General features: G+C 42.8%; 1 protein-coding gene across 2 annotated transcripts in view; it reads left to right on the top strand.

Annotated features, from left to right (window-relative positions):
- ZNF438 (zinc finger protein 438) overlaps window positions 1–15117 on the top strand; it is a 16205-nt gene extending 1088 nt beyond the window's left edge. For both annotated transcript variants that reach the window (XM_073581700.1, XM_073581699.1), the window contains exons 2-3: window positions 6189–7884; window positions 12075–15117. In XM_073581700.1, coding sequence (XP_073437801.1) covers window positions 6224–7884; window positions 12075–12645 — 2232 coding nt within the window. In that variant the 5' untranslated portion in view covers window positions 6189–6223 and the 3' untranslated portion in view covers window positions 12646–15117. The remainder of the gene's footprint in view (window positions 1–6188; window positions 7885–12074) is intronic.
- The last annotated feature ends 8531 nt before the right edge of the window (window positions 15118–23648 follow it).

Here is a 23648-nt window from a genome sequence, read left to right on the forward strand (position 1 = left end):
CTCTCTTAGAAAAATTCCACTTCTCTCCAATCACACATTAACAGTTCCCATCTCCAGATCACACACATAGCCAGAAGCTCTTGTTATGACCAAAAGATTTTTTAAATCTGCCACCACAAGGTAGACTCTTTTGGCTGAGCCCTATTCTACTCTAACCTATTAAACATTTGCTAAAATATCCAATACAATTTAGGTATATTTTTTTATTTATTTTTCAATTTTTAAAATGACCAATAAGATCACATCCAAAGGGACAAATACCACCACACCATGCCCAGACACCATATTACCACCACATGGTGACCAATAATACCACATATAAGGAACAAATACAGCCATACCATGTCCAGGCCACATATTACCACCAGTGACAGAATAATAGCACATACAAGGGACAAATACCACCGCACCATGACCAGACCACATATTACCAGCACATGGTGACTGGATACTACAATACTGATCATTAATAATAAAAAACATATTACTATCACCATAAGTGCCATTATACACAGGAGATCTGTACTTAGTATGTAGTGTCTGTGTACAGGTAATATAGTGATCACCAGTGACATTATGCACAGGACCTCTGTATATAGTGCCAGAGTACAGGTAATACAGTGATCACTGGTGACATTATGCACAGGACCTCTGTATATAGTGCCAGTGTACAGGTAATACAGTGATCACTGGTGACATTATGCACAGGACCTCTGTATATAGTGCCAGTGTACAGGTAATACAGTGATCACTGGTGACATTGTACAAAGGCACTCTGTATATAGTGTATAGTGTCATTGTACAGGTAACACAAACTCACCAGTGATGTCTCTAGGTGAAGTCCTTCATCTCTGCTTTTCATCTTTCATCCAGCACAGATGGCCATCACGTCTTCCAGCCAGGTATTGTCTCTGCAGGAAATAACACAGTTATCTAGAGCTCCACTTGCAGAACACATTACTTAATTTTTTTCCCAACTTCTACACTACACCAGATGAAGAAAAAAAGGCGACATAGTGTCGCTCTGCACAGTAACAGAACCTCCCCCCATTTAAAACAGTATCCTCAAAAAAATAAAATAAATACATCACTGCAGTAATAATATCCCTTAATTAGCCCCTATGGTAATAATATCCCCCATCCTGGCTCCAGCCATATTTTCTCTCATCCTGGCCTCATGAGTATCCATTCTGCCCCCACATGATCTCCAGATCCTGCCCAATCTGTCTACATCGTATCCATCCTGCCCCATGATCCTGCACCATGTGTCTCCCATCCTGCCCCCTGTGTCTCACATTCTGCCCCCTCCTGTGTCTCACTGTCACATTCTGCCCCCTCCTGTGTCTCACTGTCACATTCTGCCCCCGTGCCTCACATTCTGTCCCCTGTGTCTCACTGTCACATTCTGCCCCCTCCTGTGTCTCACTGTCACATTCTGCCCCCTCCTGTGTCTCACTGTAACATTCTGCCCCATGTCTCACATTTTGCCCCCTCCTGTGTCTCACTGTCACATTCTGCCCCTTCCTGTGTCTTACTGTCACATTCTGCCCCATGTCTGCATTCTGCCCCCATGTCTTGCATTCTGCCCATTCTGCCTTCACGTTCTGCATTCTGCCCTCATGTCTCACATTCTGCCCTCATGTCTCACATTCTGCCCCCATGTCTCGCATTCTGCCCCCATGTCTCGCATTCTGCCCCCATGTCTCGCATTCTGCCCCCATGTCTTGCATTCTACCCCAATGTCTTGCATTTTGCCCCCATGTCTACATATTTGGCCCCATCATGTGTGCATTCTGCCCCCATCATGTCTGCATTCTGCCCCCATGTCTTGCATTCTGCCCCATGTCTTGCATTCTGCCCCCATGTCTTGCATTCTGCCCCCATGTCTTGCATTCTGCCCCCATGTCTTGCATTCTGCCCCCATGTCTTGCATTCTGCCCCCATGTCTTGCATTCTGCCGCCATGTCTTGCATTCTGCCCCCATGTCTTGCATTCTGCCCCCATGTCTTGCATTTTACCCCCATGTCTACATATTTGGCCCTGTATGTCTCTAATCCTGCCCCCTGTCTCTATATTTGCCTATGTGTGTCTCCAATCCTGCCCTCTGTCTCCATATTTGCCCCTGTGTGACTCCAATCCTGCCCCCGTGTCTCCATTCTGCCAGGGATACATATTGCCCCTTTCAAAAATAAAAACTTTCTTCTTACCTGACCTCGCTCCTGCGCTGAAGATGGAGCTGCTGCTGTGTGAGCTGAAAGGACCTGTGGTGACGTCATCGTCATGTGATCAGGGGGCGGAGCTGATCAATACTGAAGGCCTGTGATAATGATGACATCACCACAGGTCCTTCAGCAGTTCTCTATCTTTGGGATGTCGGGCGCTGTGGCGGCTCTGCTGATGTGTGCGCTGCAGGCCCGATCGCAGCGCACACTTGGGGCCCGATCTCAGCACACACTTGGGGCCTGCCCAGCGCCCCTATAACGCACAGCAGTTGGGGCCTGATGACTGGCAGCACAGGAGCGGGGCCCCTGATCTGCGGGCCCCCTTCTGTACTGCTGTTCATCGGGCCCCATACAGCAGTAAGGGCTGTCATGCCCTGATGGCGGCCCTGCCGTCCGAGACGAGGGTCCGATGCCCACGCTCCGTCCGAGACGAGGGTCCGATGCCCACGCTCCGTCCGAGACGAGGGTCCGATGCCCACGCTCCGTCCGAGACGAGGGTCCGATGCCCACGCTCCGTCCGAGGCGAGGGTCCGAGGCCCGCGCTCCATCCGAGACGAGGGTCCGATGCCCGCGCTCCGTCCGAGACGAGGGTCCGATGCCCGCGCTCCGTCCGAGACGAGGGTCCGATGCCCACGCTCCGTCCGAGACTAGGGTCCGAGGCCCGCGCTTCGTCCGAGACTAGGGTCCGATGCCCACACTCCGTCCAAGACGAGGGTCCGATGCCCGCACTCCGTCCGAGACGAGGGTCCGAGGCGCGCACTCCATTCAATCTTAGAATTACCAGAGATTTGAGGTTTAAACAGAGTGCAGAAGAGCTGGAAATGCGTTTTAAAGATTTTTTTTTTCTGAATTATAAAGGGGTTGTCCGGGCTTTTCACATAATCTCAGTACATATTTGGGCTGCAGAATTATGACAATAAGTAATTTACTTTCTGTCACCAGTTAGATATCACTCTCTTGCTTCTGAGCAGAACGTCTGGGGGGGGTTCTGGCATTGAAATGAGAACTTGTCGTTTCCTCCTACTCTGCTAAAAACCTGCCCTCTATAGCAACAACCCCACCCTCCATAGCTACAGGCCCTTCCCATCCACATGAAGCAGCCCTCATCACACAGTAACGAATTCTGCCCCTCCAGCAGCCTCAATGCAGAGAGCAGAGAGCTGCTCCTCCCCAGACACACACTGAACAGTGATCTATGGAAAGTGAAACTCTAGTGAGGAGGGAAAATCGTCCTGTATTCTGGGCCACTCCATGATTACAATACATAACTCATTATCAGTAATTCCTTCCCTCACTGTCCCAGACTGCTGGCAGCAGTGAGAACAGACTGTGTGATGGCCAGTGATGGGGGTCTGCAGCTTCTAATCTGCACAGGGGATGGCAGTCACTGATGTAATCTGTTCTGTGACAAAGCCTCTGCTGTGTGAATGAGACAGCTCTGTGTCACTGATGTCTTCACATGTTGTCCTTGGTGGGATTCGAACCCAGGACTCCAGCCTTGCAGTACTGGGCCACCGTACTACCCACTAAATTAATACCCCCGCATATTCTAATTAAGAAAGCGTAAATAAATGTGTTTTCTTACAAAACTTTCACTAGCGGTTCTTAGCTTTTGTTTTTAGCCATTGTGAATATTCCCTAAATATTATTTAATTCCGTTATCAAGGCCTTTAACCAAGAAGCTCCAGAATCTTAAGGCTATGTGCCCACGTAGCGTTTTTGAAGCAGAATATTCCTGAGCGGAAACACACACCCTCTTCCCGGGAAAACGCATAAGTTTTATGAAGCGCTTTTGTAAGCGTTTTTGACGCTTTTAAGCGTTTTCGCATACGTTTTACTTAGCGTTTTTGCAATACAATTGAATGTATGCAGAAACGCACGCGTTTCCGCACAATTAATGAACATGCTGCGTTTTTTTTCAGCTTAGTGTTTCCGCAGCAGAAAAAAACGCGCCGTTAGCACAACATGTGCGTTTTCCATTCTATTACATTGGATGCTTTTCTTAAGTGTATCCGCAGCAGAAATGCTTGTCTAAAAGCGCTGCAAAAACGCAACGTGGGCACACAGCCTTAATAACAAAAAACAATTTCCAGCTTTCATGATAGGGTCTCTACAGAAAACACGTTCCACTTCTCTGCTTTTTGCTTCCTTTTGAAAAAACTGTTACCTACAACAGCCAGAAATACTATAATAAAAGAAAAGGTTGAAATTCTTGATGTTCTCAACAGGCGGGATCCTCTGTCAGTCCGATGTCTGCAGAGCTGGCGCGTTGACTTAGGTACAACCTGGTAATTTTCCTAGAAGTTATCAGTATCCGGAGTTTTCTTAGGCCTGTTTCACACTTCCGTTTGTGACCATCAGTCAAGATCCGCCAATTTGAAAAAAAAACTTATCCGCCATTTTTCTTGGCGGATCCGTTTTTTTCCTCATAGACTTGCATTATCGGCGGATGTTGACGGATGGTCGTCCGTTCAATCCGCTTTTGTACGAATCCGCCAAAATTTTGGCGTCCGCTCAGCGGCCCGGACGGAGCATGTAACGTTTTTTTGGTGTCCGGATCCGCTATTTCTGGATTTAACCCGCATTTCTGTCTGGTTGCTGGATAAGATTCTCTCTCATCCGCCGATCCGCTGACCCCCGTTTCTTTCAGTCCGCCGGCGGATCCGTTTTCCACTATTTTGGCGGATTTTAACTGACAGAAAAAACTGAAGTGTGAAACAGGCCTTAGATGGCAGCAGAGTTGTTAATGACATTCCTATAACGGGCTTTTATGTACGAATTAATTTCCCTACTTTGATCTTACAATTAAAATGTACAATTTTTTTTTTACTAAATATTAATGGCTTAATTTTGCTTGCAGCGCTAGAGCAAAGCTTCAAAGACTGTGTTTTCCTGGCATGTGCCACCCTAGAGAGCTCACCATGGGCACTTACCGCACTTGAACATTTTACAAACGAGACCTTTATTTTTTTTTTAACTTCTTGAGTGCAATCACAGAAGAAACTAAAGCCACCGTTGTTGACTCCTGTTTTTTTGAAATTTTCTCACAAAACTTTAAAGAGCATTTTTGAGCTTTTTCGACCTTCAGTCCAATTCTTGTCCTAGTCAAGTCAAGGTGGTTGTCGTTTATAACATTATGTTATTCAATTCCCTCCCCCTTTATTTTTTTTTAAACCTTTCTCAAAAAAAAAATTGTTAAAAGTTTGTAAGAACAAAAGGACTTATACTCACCTTCCCAATCCCTGGCTCTTGGTCTAAGAGGTCGACATTTACACTTCCATTAATAACCTGTCAAAACAACATGTAACCACGTGATGTGTCCAGCTCACTGAGGCCACGGCTGCAACCAGTGATTGTTTACATGTTGTCATGACACGTCCTCTCTGGAGATGATCAAATGGGGATCGGTAGATTGCTGAGGAAGCGCTCAAACTTGAGCGTCAAGGTATTTGGTAAAATAAGTATTAATATTTTTGTTATTTTCTCCCATTTTTGTTATTTTACACTATTTAAATTAGTGCAAGTGGATGTTTAATCCCTTTAACCAGTATTAGAATCTGCCCTTTCCTGAGAAGACCTAAATATTTTTTTTGTATATAGGTGCTACATTTTCTTTGTGTAGATCCAGTAAATATCCTACAGATATTTACAGGGATGCAGAAATAATTCACCTTAGCTCCTTGAGGATTCATGGGTGTAAACTGTCTTCTGTTCATTTGTCTTTTTAAAGTGTTTATTTACCTCTGATTTTCTTCTCAATCTTACATCAAACAAAAGCTGCCTAGGTAATCATATCACTGCAGAAATTTGACACTGTAAAATTAACAAAGTAGGTGAAGATGACATACACCCATGAGCCGTCAAAGAACTAAGTTTGTTTTTTTCTGCCTAAATTTGGAAGTAGAGTTTCTGTCTTGCTGTCCTTTGCATTTTCCTATTATGGTGATTATGTTTTCTGTTTTATAGATGAATCCAAGATCCACACTGGATCGACTGCGGCTATGCACTGCAGGAAGGCTGTTCCCAACACAACTCACTTTAGAACTATTGCACCGAAAGTGACGCCAAAGATTGTTCCTTCATATTCGTCATCCAGTTATCCTCCCTCCCTTTCTGATGTTGCTGTGCCTGGAGCTAAACCTTTGGTTGTTAACACTCAGAACTATACTTTGATGAAAGTTGCTGGACACGATGGTACATTCTCCTTTGTAGCTTTACCGCAAGTCGCATCACCAATGGGTGGATCTGTGATACAAACTACAGCTATACCTTTGCAAGAAAATCTCAAATTACCTATTCCGAGGTACCAACCCACTCGCAGCAAGAAGTTCTTTATTAAGAAAACAAAGGGTGCTTGTAAGCCAAAATCAGAAAAGCCTAATGTGCAGGTCAATCAGGGTAGACCTTCTGAAGCCTCTCCTAAATTAAACCTGAAGACTGAAACAGAAAAAACGATGGTGGTAGAAGAATCGGGTTTAGAAAGTGAGCTTTTTTTAGAAAGCAGACCAGAACTTTGCAAAGTAAATAGCACAATAATTCCTTGTATAAAAAAGAGTCTAAACCCAACTTTCTGCACTAGAAACCCCGTAAATCTCATAGCGAATCCAGGGAAAAAATTTGGTTCAGCAGACAATGGGTCATTAGTTAGATATGAAAGCACCAGAGTTGTTGACCCTACAAACTCATTGACCGTTCTCTCGCCGGTTGTTTTTGGCAATCCACTTCATCTTCTCCAACCTGTTCCTAAAGGAAAATTGCCCATTTTGCCATATTCAAAAATTAAGAAATCGATTGCTTTGGAAACTAATGTAACATTGCCAAGTTTGGGTCAAGCTGGAGCACAGATGGACCCGTGCCAAGTCCACGTTCCATCTCCTTCTGTGAGTGTTATAAATGTCTCCGCCCTGGACAGCCCATGTCAACCAATTTTGACATCTGATTCAGACTTCTTCAGCAAACAAAATTGTAATTTGGGAAGGAAACGGGGGAAGAAACGAAAAACCTACAGCGATATGTTGGGTTATCAAACAAAAATGAGACTGGTTGGAAACAAGCTCATAGTGTGCAAAGATAAATGCAAAACTGCGGGTGATGGCGGTGGCAAAAGCGAAGTGTCATTGAAGAAGTATCGAAGTATAATGCCAAAGCCGATGGTGGAGATTCAGAGCTTGGCATCACTGAATGCCTCTCACCCTAATTTTCAATCAAACATGGCTGAATGTTATCTTAGAAGTAGGCTGATCGGTAGCCGTCTTCACCGATGGAGGCAAGGGGACAATTCTTTTTTTACTCAAAAGAGTACAGCAAAGGTGTTCTACAAGTGTCATGTATGTGATCACAGCTTCCAGCTGAAGCATCACCTACAAGATCACCTAAACAGTCACAGCAACAAGCGCCCCTACCATTGTCGTCTGTGTCGTAAGACCTACGTGCACTCGGGCAGTCTCAGCACACACATGAAGCTCCACCACAGCGAGAGCCGTCTCAAGAAGTTAATGTGCTGCGAGTTCTGTGCCAAGGTCTTTGGACACATTAGGGTTTATTTCGGTCACCTTAAAGAGGTGCATAGAGTTATTATAAGCACTGAGCCTTTATATAAGCGACCAGAGAAGAGAAACCCGACTCTCAAGGCAAAACCTAAAGATAGTTTCTCATTCCATAGGTAAGTGTTCTTGTAATATTTTATCTAAGTTCTTTGCTCCATGGTGCAGCAACAACGCTGCTTCGCTTCATACATTGTTCTTTCGCAGTTTCAATTTCTTTCGCCTTACTCCCATATATACAAGCTGTGCTTCTCCATTTATTTTGCATCCTTTAAAATATACACTATTTCTTTAAATTTTTTTTCATTTAAAGGCTATGTACACCTTAGCACTGATTTGCAGAATTGGGCAGCTTTCTAAATGGTCTTTATTAAAAACTTCCTACCATTTTGCTGCAGTATTTAAAGGCTCCTTTACATGGGGCGATAATTGCCAGAAAGAGCGCTCGTAAAAACACTTGTTCCCAATCATTGGGCTTTGTAAACATGGCAGCAATTAGCTGATGAACCAGCAAGACACTTTTTTGGCCGGATCAATAATACAACCTAAACCGGAGATGTGCTGTCAACAATATGGAAACTGTATAAAGATTGACCAATCGTATTAACGATCATTCAGATCCCATAGACATCTACCCATTTTAACGATCCAACTTGAAAGTCGACTTGTGCCTGCCATTGGCAGAAATCTACCCTTGTAAACCAACTTTTAGTCCTTCACTTATCTTCATTGGATTGAGGTCAGGTCTCTGCGTTACGTTCTTCCACTCCAAACTCCCCTAACTATGTCTTTATGGATTTTGCTTTGTGTTCTGGGACACAGTCATAGGCAATAGAAAAGGCCCTTCTCCAAACTGTACCCACAAAGGTGAAAGCTACAATTGTCCAAAATGTCTTAGGACAACTAAGGAGCTAAGGCCAACCCTAAAAACAAACCCATAGCATTAGCCTCCTCCTCCAAACTTTGCAGCTTTCACATTGCAGTCAGGTGGGTAACATTCTCCTGTTATTCACCAAACCCAGACTCATCCATCAGATGCCAGCTAGCGAAGCACAATCCATCACTCCACAGAGCATGTTTCAACTGCTGCCGGGTCCATTGTTGGCAGCTTTACACCACTGCATCCGACACTTGGCATTGTGCTTGGTGATGTAAGGCTCCATGCAGCTGCTTAGCCATGAAGCTCCCAGTGGGGGTGCAGTTCTTATTTGGGAGGGAGGAAATATCAAGAGCAGACTTGTTACACCGGATGTTATACATCGGTGGCAATTCGGCTAGATGTTACACTCCGGGAGCAACGGGATTGGATGTTATACACTGGGGGGTAATGGGGCCGGATGTTATACATAGAGGGCAATGGTGCCAGATGTTATACATCGGGGGCGAGTGGCCGGATGTAATACACCAGGGGCAATGGTGCCAGATGTTATACACTGGTGGCAATGGGGCTGGATGAAAAGCCTGATTTCATTAATAGGTTTGTGCCTAGTCTTCTATCCATATATTGTAGCTCTGGGTGGATGAGTAAGTGTTGTGCACACCAGAGAGGAGAGAAGCATTACAAAGCTGTGCTGATATGAGAGTGGGTGAAGCTTTCTGCACGCAGGATACACAGACCTCCAATCCAGCATGTATTCCTGGAAAAGACACATCCAAAGGAGAGGAGTCTGAAATTAGAAGCAAGGTGCATTTTAGGAGTCTAAAAATGAATAGCTGAAGATTGTAGACTAAAACGTCCTGCCTGTTTTTGACTAATGGCGACCACAAACAAATGTAAAAGTCACTTTTTTCAATGCTTCAGTATAGCTCTTTCCCTGATCCGTATTGTCCAGAGAAGACAGTCCTATCTGAATGCAGACTGCTAGGAGAGGTGGTTACATTTTCTGTTTGGCTTATTTCTTTAAGTCTATGATAGTCACTGTAAAGCTGTCAGAGATTTCTTGTATGTGACAGAAGGATAGTGAATGAAGTGCAGCCCAGTACACTAAGTAGCGATCGCTTTCTGGTACTGCAACCTCTATTGATGTAAACGGAAGCTTAGCTACAGTACCCGAGAATAAAGACTTACAGTAGGTGGAGCGGCACTGTTCCAGCTCTGCACATTGTGTATAGCCTGCTGGCGTGGCAGCTGCAAACAACTGATCAGTGGGGTTAACATGTTTTATCTTTACATGAAGAGTCCATTGCAAAAATCACACTGTGTAATGTTTCATATCTCCTGTGCAGGTGCTGTAGAAACATTTATTAGCAAGGTCACACGTGGACAAACCCTCTAGGTGCCATCTGGAATGATAAATAATTCTGAAATATCTGACATATTTTTGTTACCTGTATTATTTGCTAACACATTCTAGTGCCTGGGTTAGAGGGAAAATAAATTAGCAAAATGTACCGGGTTTAGCAAAACAAACTTAATAGTAAAGTGAAAAATTATTCACGTGGCCAATATGCTTTGTGTCAAGTTCATTGTGCTTTTATAGGTTTCTGCTTTCAGTGATTGAATGGAAATTAATTCAGTTGTGGAAATATTACCTGGAGTTAACAGCTCCACACTTCTGTGCTGTGTAATGTATCTTCAGTGCTTATTTAGGCTGCACACTCCGGCTGGCAGCACACGTGGGCTTGGGTCATGTGACCCTGCTGACATCATCACAAGCCCTTCTGCACATCTATGTAGCTGCCTGCTTATGATTGGTCAGTGTCATACAGGAGGCAGAAGTACACGCTCCCAGTGAAAAATATATAATCACACCCATTTGAACTTAATTTAGATGCCAAATATGGTTTGCTGATATCTCCGTAACGGAGAGGGGACAGATGAAGTGAATAACATAGGTGCTGGTGGAACTAGATCTACAATAAAGATGTGGGATATATCCAGCAGCACAGTTCTTGAAGATAATGATGTAGGGAAAATGAACTATTGTTATAGGATCTGCGCAACTGACAGCTCAAATTATGAAGGCTCGATGACTGGCTAAGAGCATCTCCACAATGTCAGGTCTAATGATGTTTTCCCTGGGTGTAGAGTTGGCAGATCGATTTGTGGCGCTCCGGTACAGTAGTCTCTGGCTGTTGAACTTTTGGTTCGTGAATCTCTTACCATCTTGGATTGCCTGCGCGACGTCATCATTGTGGTGTGACGCATAGATAACGTCGCGCCTGCCCGGCTAATTAAAAGTCATGCCTGGGATCCGGAAAGTAAGTGATTTGTGAGCCACTCGTGTAGGGGTCAGAGACTACTGACCTGCCCAATGGATCGAAGTCCCACAAATCGATCCACCTATCTATACCAGGATATACGGGGTGGTGCCTACAAAAGTGACCCATGGAAGACCGTATGCCAACCTTGGTTCCTGGCATTCGTGCAGATATTGCTTTCACACCTACCATCTACCTGTATGACCAAAAATCCCCTTTCATGGAAGTGGTAATTACGAATGGTCGTGGCATAATGGCCTTTGTCGTACTGAAAAAAGAATGCAGGAATGGTTTGAGGAACAGGATAAATGTGATGGCTTGAGCTCCAAATCCACCAAATCTCAATCCGATCTAGGATCTATGCCGGAAAAACGTGTCTTACACATGGAGGCCGCACTGAGCAATTTCCAGGACAAAGAATCTGCTGCCAACTACTTGGAGCCAGGGACTACTGGAAGCCATCAGCGATCTTGTGGAGACCATGCCCCAATGGGTCACAGCTGTTTTGTTGGTTTTGTGATGGCTGATTAGTTTTTCTCTCCTTTTATGATCAAGTTCTGGGTTTGGCTTCAAAAGTTTGGTAAAATATTTGACATCCTCTCTAAAGCTTCTTTGTATAAGTATCAAATTCCCAGAAACATATGTTCATGCTCTGGAAATACAGAGGCAGGACTACAATGACCAGTAACACCTCTATAACACAGGATCCATCATAAGTGATGGTCACATCTCACCTCCTCCCCCTTCCTTCAAAGTGACCTTTTTACAGATCATAGAACATGCCTAGAAAACTCTCCTTCAGGAGTCAGTGAGATAGAGCTTGTACGTTATTGCCTATGACCCCTGTGGCTGCTGTAAAGCGCATCTTTACATACTCAGACAAGGTAGTCGCCACATATTAATGGGCAGAAAATAGAATTAAAATCATAACATTTGGAACTAAAAATTAAAAACCGGTTGTGAAAAAAAAATAATCTGTATCAGTATCTGGTTTTATGATTTTATTATATCAAAATAATCTAGGCGATACATTCTCTTAAGGACTAGTGTTGCAAAGACCCAAAGGTTGGTCATATCTTGAGATGACTGACTGTGGTTTTCTTTCCAGGAATAAGAGCGTCACCAATGAGGACGACCCGATCACCGGATCTATCGATGAGATCAAATTACAGATCAGATGTGGACGTTGTCGGTTCGTAGGGCCGACTTTTTCTGATATGAATTTCCATTTGCTCAGTGTTCACGGAGATGAATCTCAAGAAATATTGCCCGAAGGAGTCCTGGAAAGCCGACAAGGAGTCCAGGAGGAGGTGGTTAAACAAGCCACCCATCACTGGAGGTTACTGAATGAGAGACGAAATGAGGCTAAGAGCGGAAGCTGTGACGAGGGAGGGTCGAAGGAACCTGTCTTTGATCCTGACGTAGCCACTTTTGAAGTTTCTGCAAGTGCGTTCTCTCCATCAGCGGAAGGGAAGGATGACCTGAGCCAAAGTGTAATGGCTTCATCGCAGATCAGATTCCACCACGGAAACCACTACAACTGTTTGCTCTGCACGCAAATGTTGGAAACCCAAAATGAACTCTTGGAACATTGGCAGAAAAAGCACAACTGTGACAATCCCCTGACGCTTTGGACAGTCTTCAATTCCTTGCCTAAGGATGAAGAAGAAATCACTTGAGCAGCCTCTTACTTCACCCGGAAATCATTGTCTGCACTGATTTGTATTTAATGTGACTTCAGTTTTGTGTCTTCTTATTTTGGGGTTTTATATATTGTGTTTTAGATTCAAAACTTTTAGAGATGTCGATTTTTGTATAGTAATTTATTGTATTGTTTCTTAATTGGAGTTTTTTTTTTGGAAGTGGAAGTTTTGCCACTTTGTGCAATGCCCAAAGTCACCACTAGGTTACCTAAGCTCTTATTTTTGGTATTAAAGTAGTGGGCATTCCCCATATTAGGCTTTTATAACATAGCACTTGGACAGGAGACTGCACAGTATCCAAGAATTAATGTTTTTTGCTATTTTAGGTTTACGTACAGACGTAAAGTATATCGCAGGGTGTTGCACCAAAACCCAACAATTGAGATATATACATAACAAAATTATTTTAGTTTGTAGCCACCACTAGGGGGAGCTAAATGCCATGTGGATTTCTAGGACTAGTGTCGAGCTGGCCGTTATTTTTGCAGTGAGCTCCCTATGAGAGTGTCTACAGGCGCACTATGGTGGGAAAAAGGAAAGCGGTTCATTTCCTGGCCCCCTCTCACCAGCGGCTTTATATATCAGGCACAAGATGGTATTTCTACGTGACAAAAATGAAGGCTGAATACAGTATTCTAAGTTGTAAAATCTGTTTTTACATCAAGAAAGTTCTTGAAATGAAAAACAAAAAAAAAATTTGGTATAGATAGAGCACATTAAAAGTCATTTCCATTTCCCTGCAGCGCCTCCACAGGGGAAATAAAGCATTGCATGGAGCCCATTTACATCAGTGTGCTGTCTGTGTAATGCAGGACAGGTCCGGTCCTCCAGATACTCTTGATAACGTCTCTCCATTCTAGCCAGGCAATGAAAATCCTTAATGGTGAACGCGCCTTTATTAACCAAGGATGCCTAATTTCTAAATCCAGAGACCCCCTTTAAAGTAGCAAAGACTCCATTCAAAGATTCTTTTCACAATGATTTATGATACTGAAGTCACCGTTCTAGTGTTGATGTGAAAAAGCAGAAGTGTCTTGCAGTGCCTTTGCCTGGACAGGACTGTGTAAACTGATTTTTTTTTTTTTGCTAGAAAGTATAGTTTATCGGCATAGCATATTGTGCCAATCTATTTCCTAAAGCATCTTTTTAGTTTTCAGGGCTCAGTTATATTTTTACAGAGATCCAAACATCCTACTTAAACATAAAATTAAAAGTAAAATTCTGTCAGCCGTTATCCACCACTAGGGGGCGCTTTACGTGCTTAATGTTTTATTGCTAAGGTTAAAGCTATACTTGCTTTAGAGCAAATGTTGTGGGGTGTCTTATCAGACCCCACCTGATCAACAGCGCTCCCATAAAATATGAGAATATTTTATTTATTAAATATATTAATATTTAAAAATAAAACCCATCTATTCAGTAATCCTCCAATGCTCCAGCGCCGGGGCTTGGGATCCTGGCTGGTCCAGCAGCAATGGCGTCACATGATATTATTCATGCAAGCTGGAAGATCGGTGGGGATCATGGAGCCAGCAGATGTTTGCATGTGGCAAGTAACTTTTTTTTTTAATTAGGGTGTGTGCAGACGCGGCGGAATCCGCTGCGGATTAATCCGCACGGATTTTGCGAAAACCGCAGATAAACCGCAGGTCAAAAGACCTGCGGATTATCTGCGGTTTTGCCTGCGGTTTGGTCCTGCGGATTCACCTTCTCCACAATGGTGTAGATAGGAACCCACTGCGGATTCCGCAGAAAGAATTGACATGTCAATTCTTTCTGCGGTTTCAAAACCGCAGCAAATCCGCGCGGATTTTTCCGCAACGTCTACACAGCGTTTTTTTTTTTACCATTCATTTGAATGGTACTGTACACCGCAGCTAAAACTGCTGCAGGTCCGCAGCGGCCAAAACCGCTGCGGAAACGCAGCGGAATCCGCAGCGTGTGCACATACCCTTATTATTTTATTCCTTTTTCTGTTGTTACCTTGTTTTCAAAAAATCTCTGACAACCCTTACGGTATATTAACTGCGGAAAGCTCCCCCTAGTGGTGGATAAAACTAGTTAGAATTTTATCAGCTAACTGCTAGGCTGCGCAGGGGATGTGGAGCTTTGTACTGGAAAATATATTTATCATATTACGGTAATTAGCAAAAAATGTTGCACTTATTTAGATTTAAATAAGCAAAATGGTGTTCAAGGTTAATGTTGGGATTTCACTTTATTCTATAATCACAGCTACATTTGCTTTACCCTGTTGTGAACATTTCATTTTGTATGTTTTTCATGTATTGCAAGTGCCTTAAAAAAAAAATTCAGGAAAAAAAAATAAGTAAATTTTCCACTAATGAAAGAAAGATGTTCTGTTCACCAGATATGACACTTTAATAATTTTATATAATTGTTTTGTTTTATGTTAACTAAGTACTACTAATAAACAAGTTAAAATGATATATATACATACATTTTTTTTTTAAATTTGGAGTTATAGACCAGGGAACGCTAAACATTTGTTAGGCCGGTTTCACATTTGCGCTTCAGGGCGCAGCGACGGCCTGCGCATGGCCGCCGCTAAGCCCCGCCCCCTGCCACGCCTCCGCCGTTAGCTCCACCTCCGGGCGCATGACGCTGCATGCGTCATGCATCCCCTATCTTTATCACTGAGGACGCAGCCCGTGCGCAGTATGCGTTTTTGCGGCGCCTGCGTCCTTTTGACGGTGCGCCAACCAGCGCCAAACGCAACCTGTTGCAATTTGGTTGCGCTCGGCGCATCGTCAAAAGGACGCAGGCGCCGCCAAACGCATACAGCACACGGCCTGCGTCCTCAGTGATAAAGATAGGGGACGCATGACGAATGCAGCGTCACGCGCCTGGAGGCGGAGCTACCAGCGGAGGCGCGGCAGGGACGGGGCTTAGCGGCGGCCGTGCGCAGGCCGTCGCTGCGCCCTGAAGCGCAAATGTGAAACCGGCCTAACTCCACTTTGCATTGTAAATTTTTCATTTTTGTACAATGACAATCTAACCATTCGTTGTTCTGTGAATGTATAATTCCAGAGTGGTAACCTCCAGCAGGAAATGTCACAGTAGAACTATCCCAGCAGGGTTTTAGGATTTCCTTTTATATTACTGTTATGTTATAATCTGTGTGTGTCTGTTTTGTTTTTTTTTGTTGAGTATGGTCACACAAAGAAATAAAAGAATTATTGAAGATTTTCATATGACTCATGCCAAACTATAGCATCATAGATTTCTTTAGAAAATTTAGCCACAAACTGTAATTTAGATCTACCAGAAAATCCTCATTTTTGTAGATGCAATGTGTGTTCTTTCCTACATACATAAAAATAAAGCATTAACATAGTAACATAGTAACATAGTTATTAAGGTTGAAGGGAACTTGTTAAGTCCATCTAGTTCAACCCATATCCTAACCTAACTTGCCCTAACATGTTGATCCAGAGGAAGGCAAAAAAAACCCATGTGGCAACAGTAAGCTTCACATTGGGGAAAAAAATTCCTTCCCGACTCCACATACGGCAATCAGACTAGCTCCCTGGATCAACGCAATATTAAGGAGACTAGTGTATATACCCTGTAATATTATACTTTTCAAGAAAGGCATCCAGTCCCTTCTTAAATTTTAGTAGTGAATCACTCATTACAACATCATATGGCAGAGAGTTCCATAGTCTCACTGCTCTTACAGTAAAGAATCCGCGTCTGTGAGTATGCTTAAACCTTCTTTCCTCCAGACGTAGAGGATGCCCCCTTGTCCCCGTCACAGGTCTAAGAGTAAAAAGATCATTAGAAAGGTCTTTGTATTGTCCCCACATATATTTATACATTGTAATAAGATCACCCCTAAGCCTTCGATTCTCCAAACTAAATAACCCCAAGTGTAATAACCTGTCTTGGTATTGCAGACCCCCTAGTTCCCTAATAACCTTGGTCGCTCTTCTCTGCGCCCGCTCCAGTTCAGCTATGTCTTTCTTATACACCGGAGACCAGAACTGTACACAGTATTCTAAGTGTGGTCGCACTAGTGACTTATATAGAGGTAAAATTATGTTCTCCTCATGAGCATCTATGCCTCTTTTAATGCATCCCATTATTTTATTTGCCTTTGCAGCAGCTGCTTGACTCTGGCCACTAAATGTGAGTTTGTCGTCCACCCATACACCCAGGTCTTTTTCAGTGACTGTTTTGCCCAGTGTTTTACAATTAAGCACATAATTATACAACTTGTTCGTTCTACCCAAGTGCATGACCTTACATTTATCCCCATTAAAGCTCATTTGCCATTTATCAGCCCAAGCTTCTAGTTTACATAAATCCTCCTGTAATATAAAATTGTCCTCCTCTGTATTAATTACCCTGCAGAGTTTAGTGTCATCTGCAAATATTGAAATTCTACTCTCTATGCCCCCTACAAGGTCATTAATAAATATGTTAAAAAGAAGCGGGCCCAAAACTGACCCCTGTGGTACCCCACTGCTAACCGTGACCCAGTCCGAGTGTGCTCCATTAATAACCACCCTTTGTTTCCTATCCCTGAGCCAGCTCTTAACCCACCTACACATATTTTCCCCTATCCCCATTGTTCTCATTTTATGTATCAACCTTTTGTGTGGCACCGTATCAAAAGCTTTTGAAAAGTCCATGTACACCACGTCCACTGCATTCCCTTGGTCCAGTCGGGAACGTACCTCTTCATAAAAGCTTATCAGATTAGTCTGACAGGAACGGTCCCTTGTAAACCCATGTTGACATTGGGTCATAAGGTTATTCTTCTCCAGATACTCCAGTATAGTATCTCTTAGAAAACCCTCCAGGATTTTACCCACAGTTGAGGTTAAACTTACTGGCCTATAATTTCCAAGTTCAGTTTTTGTCCCCTTTTTGAATATTGGCACCACATTTGCTATACGCCAGTCCTGTGGTACAGACCCTGTTATTATGGAATCTTTAAAGATTAAAAATAGTGGTCTATCTATGACTGTGCTTAATTCCTGCAGTACTCGGGGGTGTATCCCATCCGGGCCCGGGGATTTGTCAATTTTAGTGATTTGTAGACGCCGCCGTACTTCCTGCTGGGTTAAGCAGGTGACATTTAATGGAGAATTTTTATCCCTGTTCATGTTATCCGTCATGGGATTTTCTTGTGTAAATACTGTTGAAAAAAAGTCATTTAGCATATTGGCTTTTTCCTCATCCTCATCCACCATTTCACCCAGACTATTTTTAAGGGGACCAACACTATCATTTTTTAGCTTCTTACTATTTATGTAGTTAAAGAATATTTTGGGATTATTTTTACTTTCTCTGGCAATGAGTCTCTCTGTCTCAATCTTTGCTGTCTTGATTTGCTTTTTACAGAATTTATTTAGTCTTCTGTATTTAGTTAATGCCTCATCACTACCTACTTGCTTTAATTCTCTAAATGCTTTATTTTTATCTCTTATTGCGCCCCTTACAGCTCTATTTAGCCATAGTGGTTTCCTCCTATTTCTCGCATGTTTATTCCCATACGGTATATATTGTGCACAGGTCCTATTCAGGATGCTAATAAACGTCTCCCATTTTCTTTGTGTATTTTTATGTCTCAGGATATCGTCCCAGTTAATTGCACCAAGATCATCTCTCATCCGTTGGAAATTTGCCTTCCTGAAGTTTAGTGTCCTTGTAACCCCTCTACTACACATCTTATTAAAGGATACATGAAAACTTATTAATTTGTGATCACTATTGCCCAAGTGACCCCCAACCCTTACATTTGATATGCTGTCTGGCCTGTTGGATAATATTAGGTCTAGCAGTGCCCCCCTCTTGTTGGGTCCTGAACCAGTTGTGAAAGGTAATTGTCTCTCATTGTTGTCAGAAACCTATTACCTTTGCTGGAACTGCAGGTTTCGGTTCCCCAATGTATTTCAGGGTAGTTGAAGTCCCCCATAATAATGACTTCTCCTTGAGTCGCTGCTTCATCTATTTGCTTTATGAGGATATTCTCTGTAGCTTCCATTATTTTTGGAGATTTATAACAAACCCCTATCAGTAATTTATTATTTTTCCCCCCTCCCCCTCCCCAGCATTATTCATATATAATTAAAATATATATATCTCAGAACATATATATGTGTAAATGTGTGGACAGGTTCTTGATCGGTGGAATATGTCACCAAGGTGCCAAGCCTCGGTGATGTACGACCCGGAGAAGCAGTCTCCAGCTTGTATGGTGCTGATAGGTGTTTTTTTAAATTAGCCCAGATTTTGGGTCCGGGTTTAAGGAACGGCTGGGAGGGACTGGCCGTTCCGTTACCTTCTGTTCCAGAGCTTGGAACAAGCTATACATCAGCTATGAAAGAAGCTGACCAGGTCTGTTTCATTTATATGGACTGTTTTGTTTACTTTGTTCATTTTTGCCGAGACAAGGCTTTTTCTGTTTGTTGGGGGGATTTATGGGCTAAAATCTCTCATTTGCACCATGAGACTTTGTGCCTGTGCCTACCTGGAATTGCTGCCAAAGAGTGAGGGGGAATAGATATACTTTTTTTTTCCACTGGATTTTCAACCTTAAAGTGACTCTCCGAGAGAGAGCTTTCTTGGACGAAGGGTACGCACCTACCCTTAGAGTACAGACCCCCAAACGCAGAGTAAATTGTGGGGATTGGTGGGCAACGGTGTAATGTATTTGGGGTCTTCCCAACTCTCCTCGCGAGATTATGTCATGGGAGAGAAGAATCCAGTCTGTTAAATTTCACCTGTCATCCTTTGGATCTCTATTGATAGATCGCCACCAGAAGAGACCGGCGGTGGCTCTTTCATAGAGCAGGAGCACTTGGCTGAATGTTCCTGTGTATGGGATAGTCCTGAGAACTATCTGTTGGCCTTTAGACTCGTCTAATTACAGTCATTCCAGAGATCTACATATCTGTTTAGAAGGTATGGCAGAATACTGAGGTCCTGCATGGTTATAACGAACCATAATCCTTAATGTAAAAAAAGAAAATCTCTACAAAGTCATACACCTTAGATTTACTGTCTGCTTTTCATGTGCTGGAAAGAGATCACAGCAAAGCAACATAGATATTACTGCTCCGATCTACTGGGACCTCTTCCCATCCTTAACAAGAAAGATGTTTTTGGAACAGACCAAGAAAACGACCTTTTCAAAACACCCTAAATCTGTTTCATTATTTTTTAAACGTTGTAGTTATTGAATTACTTGTATGTTCACCTTATTTTACTTCTACATTTAATAAAAAGTTGAGTTACTTTGCAAATGTATTGTGGTACCTACCTTGTAGTCTATTCTAAAGTTATACCCTGCGTTCTAAGTAACCCAAAGCTTTAGGAATATTTCCAAATTTGCAACCATATTTTATTTTTCCAATGCTTCAAAAATGTAGGGAAAAAAAAGTACAAAACTTTTCAGGCTGTCTCATTAAAAGTATCACTATTTTATGTATCGGCTCATATACAGACCTACATGTGCTATGATTACTGACTACAAACTAGCTTGTGTTGTCTAATCTTGCAGTCATGTCTAAAACCGGCCACACACCTGACATAGCCCTCAGCTGAACCTTGTCCAACTCCTCCACGCACACCGGCACTTTCATGTGTTTTCAGTGGGGGAGAGAGGAGAAAGCCACTGCCAAACCTTTCTGGCAAAAGCTTTTACCCCATGGTTGCAAAAGTATCAGCCCCTGAGATTCCCACTGCCCATTCCTTCTCTCCCCCAACTTAATTTGTGAGAGGAGAAGCAGGAGGTCCCACCAAAATTGGTGAAAAATTGACTAACATCTTATGTGTATGGGAGCCTTTACTCCACTTCTCCTTCTACACTATTGTCCATTAGAGGGAAATAAAGGGTTAATTGGACTTCGACTACAAACCTTGTAAGCAGTGATGTCTGTCATCGTAAAGACTCCTATGTCTGCTCCGGAGCTATAGCACGGACTGTCCGCAGGTCTCCTGACCCAAGTGTGACAGCTTCATTTATTGTTATGATGCTGTCAGGCTGGAGTCGAGAGACCGGTGTCCAGTCCGTGCATTACTGCCCCAGATCGGACAGAAATTCATGGACATCTGAATGAGCCTTAATACTGTTACTGGTAGTAACTTCTGCAGCAGATCCTAAGGAGTCTAGACAACGTATCGCAGCAGGTCTCCGTGATCAACGAAGATATTACCGGCCTACTCTTATTTCAGCCGGATGATGGAAAATTGAGACAAAGTAGAAGGATAGATTCTAGCCCCATGATGGCGAGTATGGACAATTCCATAAGTGACTCTGATGTTTTTATTTCTAAAAATGCAAACTGATGTGTATAAGGGGAAGCTACAAGTTATGAAATATCAAGTACTATAAATGAGGGCAGCTCGATTTGCTCCTGGTGTCTACCATCGTGCGACCTAAGGACTGGAAATATTGGACTTAAAGTGTGACTGCGCTTTCACGAAACCTTTGTCGTGTCCTAGAAAGTCATGGGAGATGGGGTGCTGAGACTCCACCGCTCATTATCTCTCATAGAAACATTCAGCAGAGCGTTGCTCTCCTCACTGACTGACAATGAACCCATTAGAAAAGTCTATGAGCTCTTGTCCACTCTTGAACGGTGGGGAGCAACGCTAGGCTTCACACACCTCCCCATTAAATGTAGTAATCAGTTGGGGGTCTCACCACCCAGGTCTTCACCAATCTAAACTTCTCTACTTCTAAATGGTAAAATCTGAGAGTCCTCAGTGGTTGATACCTTTTAATGGATAACTGAAAAGATGGTAACAAATAGCAAGCTTTCGAGGCGACTCATCAGGCATAGAAGAGACCGGAGTAGTCTCGAAAGCTTGCAATGTATTACCATGTTTTCAGTTATCCATTAAAAGGTATCAACCACTGAGGACTCTCAGAATGTAATATTTGTCTATCTACTGGCTTACACGGTTCCATGATTTATATCGTTCCTACTTCTCAATGACATGCCAAAGTTTTCTTTAAGTTTTGGGTGCATCTTAAGTATTCTTGATCATACTGTATGTTTCCTAGAAGGTGATCTTACCTGGAGATGTTTGGCAGAATCTCTTCATACAGAAGTGATAACAATCAGGTTCTGTTTAAGAAATTACTGGATTGGATTCCATCATCTATTTTTTACTAAAATAGTATCCCATCGCATTCAAATTTTTTGCAGTATTCCTTTCATCCTTTTTTTTTTTTTACAAAATGATATAGGGTCTAATGACGAGCGAACGTGCTGGGATAAGGTGTTATCTGAGCATGCTCAGGTGCTAACCGAGTGTCTTCAGCGCGCTCGAATAATATGTTCCAAGTCCCCGCGTCTGCATGTCTCACGGCTAACAAACAGGCAGTCCTTGCATGTGTTGCAGCTGCCTAACAGCCATGAGACATGCAGCCGCGGAGAATCATAATATTAATTGAGCACGCCGAAGACACTCGGATAACACCCATGCACGCTTGAATAAGATCTCCGACCATGTTCACTCATCACTAATAGGGTCCTCAAGTCACATTTTACACAAAGTGTTAGATGATAGCTGGGAGATATCTCATGATTTTGGTTTGCTCCAGTATATAATTGAATGCTGAGACGTTTCCATCTCTGGTGCCTTACAGGCCGATGGTTTATAATCCACCGATAGCACAACTGCCTAAACACACTTTGAGTTTTTGGCTTAGTCTACAGGTCACACTTTGGTGGTTATAACCCAAGAGATTATCTACTAGAAATATCACCTGACTGGGAAAATGATCGGACAACCTTGGCCATGAACTAGACAAATCTTTTTTTTTTCCTCATTTCCATCTGTCTCACAGCCAACTATTACTACTAGGCAAGTCCGACCAACTATTACTACTAGGCAAGGCAAGTCCGACCAATAGTTCTAGGCCACATATCGCGAGACATTCGCTTCTTACCGGTGCAGTTTATTCTGTATCTAACATGCAGGTAATAGGAGGATTTTTGCTTTTACAGTTTCTGGGGGTTTTCTACTTTTTTTTTTCTCACTTTGCCTTAAAAGAACTATTTAGCCTAAAGGATTTTCATGAGAAAAATTGGAACTTGGTTGCCTCCTTTTACAGGGAATGTATCATCATAAAATGACCTACTATTTAAAACAGGTTTGTGTGTTTAATGTATTTGTTAAAATATGTTGTCGTTTTTTCTTTTCTTATCACAATCTGTATTAAAAAAAAATAAATAAATATAAACTTGCAAATTTTGCACTGGCCACTTGGGCTATTTTAGGCTCATACTTTCTATTCTGCATAGAAGACTTTTCAGCAACCTCATTATCATCAGAGACAGGATGATAACGACAGCTCACGTTTCTTTACGCAGCTGCCTTATCATCAGAGACAGGATGATAACGACAGCTCACATTTCTTTGCACAGCTGCCTTATCAGAGACAGGAGGATAACGACAGCTCACATTTCTTTGCACAGCTGCCTTATCATCAGAGACTGGAGGATAACAACATCTCACATTTCTTTGCACAGCTGCCTTATCATCAGAGACAGGATGATAACGACAGCTCACATTTCTTTGCACAGCTGCCTTATCAGAGACAGGAGGATAACGACAGCTCACATTTCTTTGCACAGCTGCCTTATCATCAGAGACTGGAGGATAACAACATCTCACATTTCTTTGCACAGCTGCCTTATCATCAGAGACAGGATGATAACGACAGCTCACATTTCTTTGCACAGCTGCCTTATCATCAGAGACAGGAGGATAACGACAGCTCACATTTCTTTGCACAGCTGCCTTATCATCAGAGACAGGATGATAATGACTGCTCACATTTCTTTGCACAGCTGCCTTATCATCAGAGACAGGAGGATAACGACAGCTCACATTTCTTTGCACAGCTGCCTTATCATCAGAGACAGGATGATAATGACAGCTCACATTTCTTCACACAGCAGCCTCGTTATCATCAGAGACAGGGTGATTAT

This window comes from Dendrobates tinctorius, unplaced genomic scaffold (assembly GCF_039654945.1).
Source record: "Dendrobates tinctorius isolate UK_male_01 unplaced genomic scaffold, ASM3965494v1 ptg000070l, whole genome shotgun sequence".
Classification (NCBI taxonomy): domain Eukaryota; kingdom Metazoa; phylum Chordata; class Amphibia; order Anura; family Dendrobatidae; genus Dendrobates; species Dendrobates tinctorius.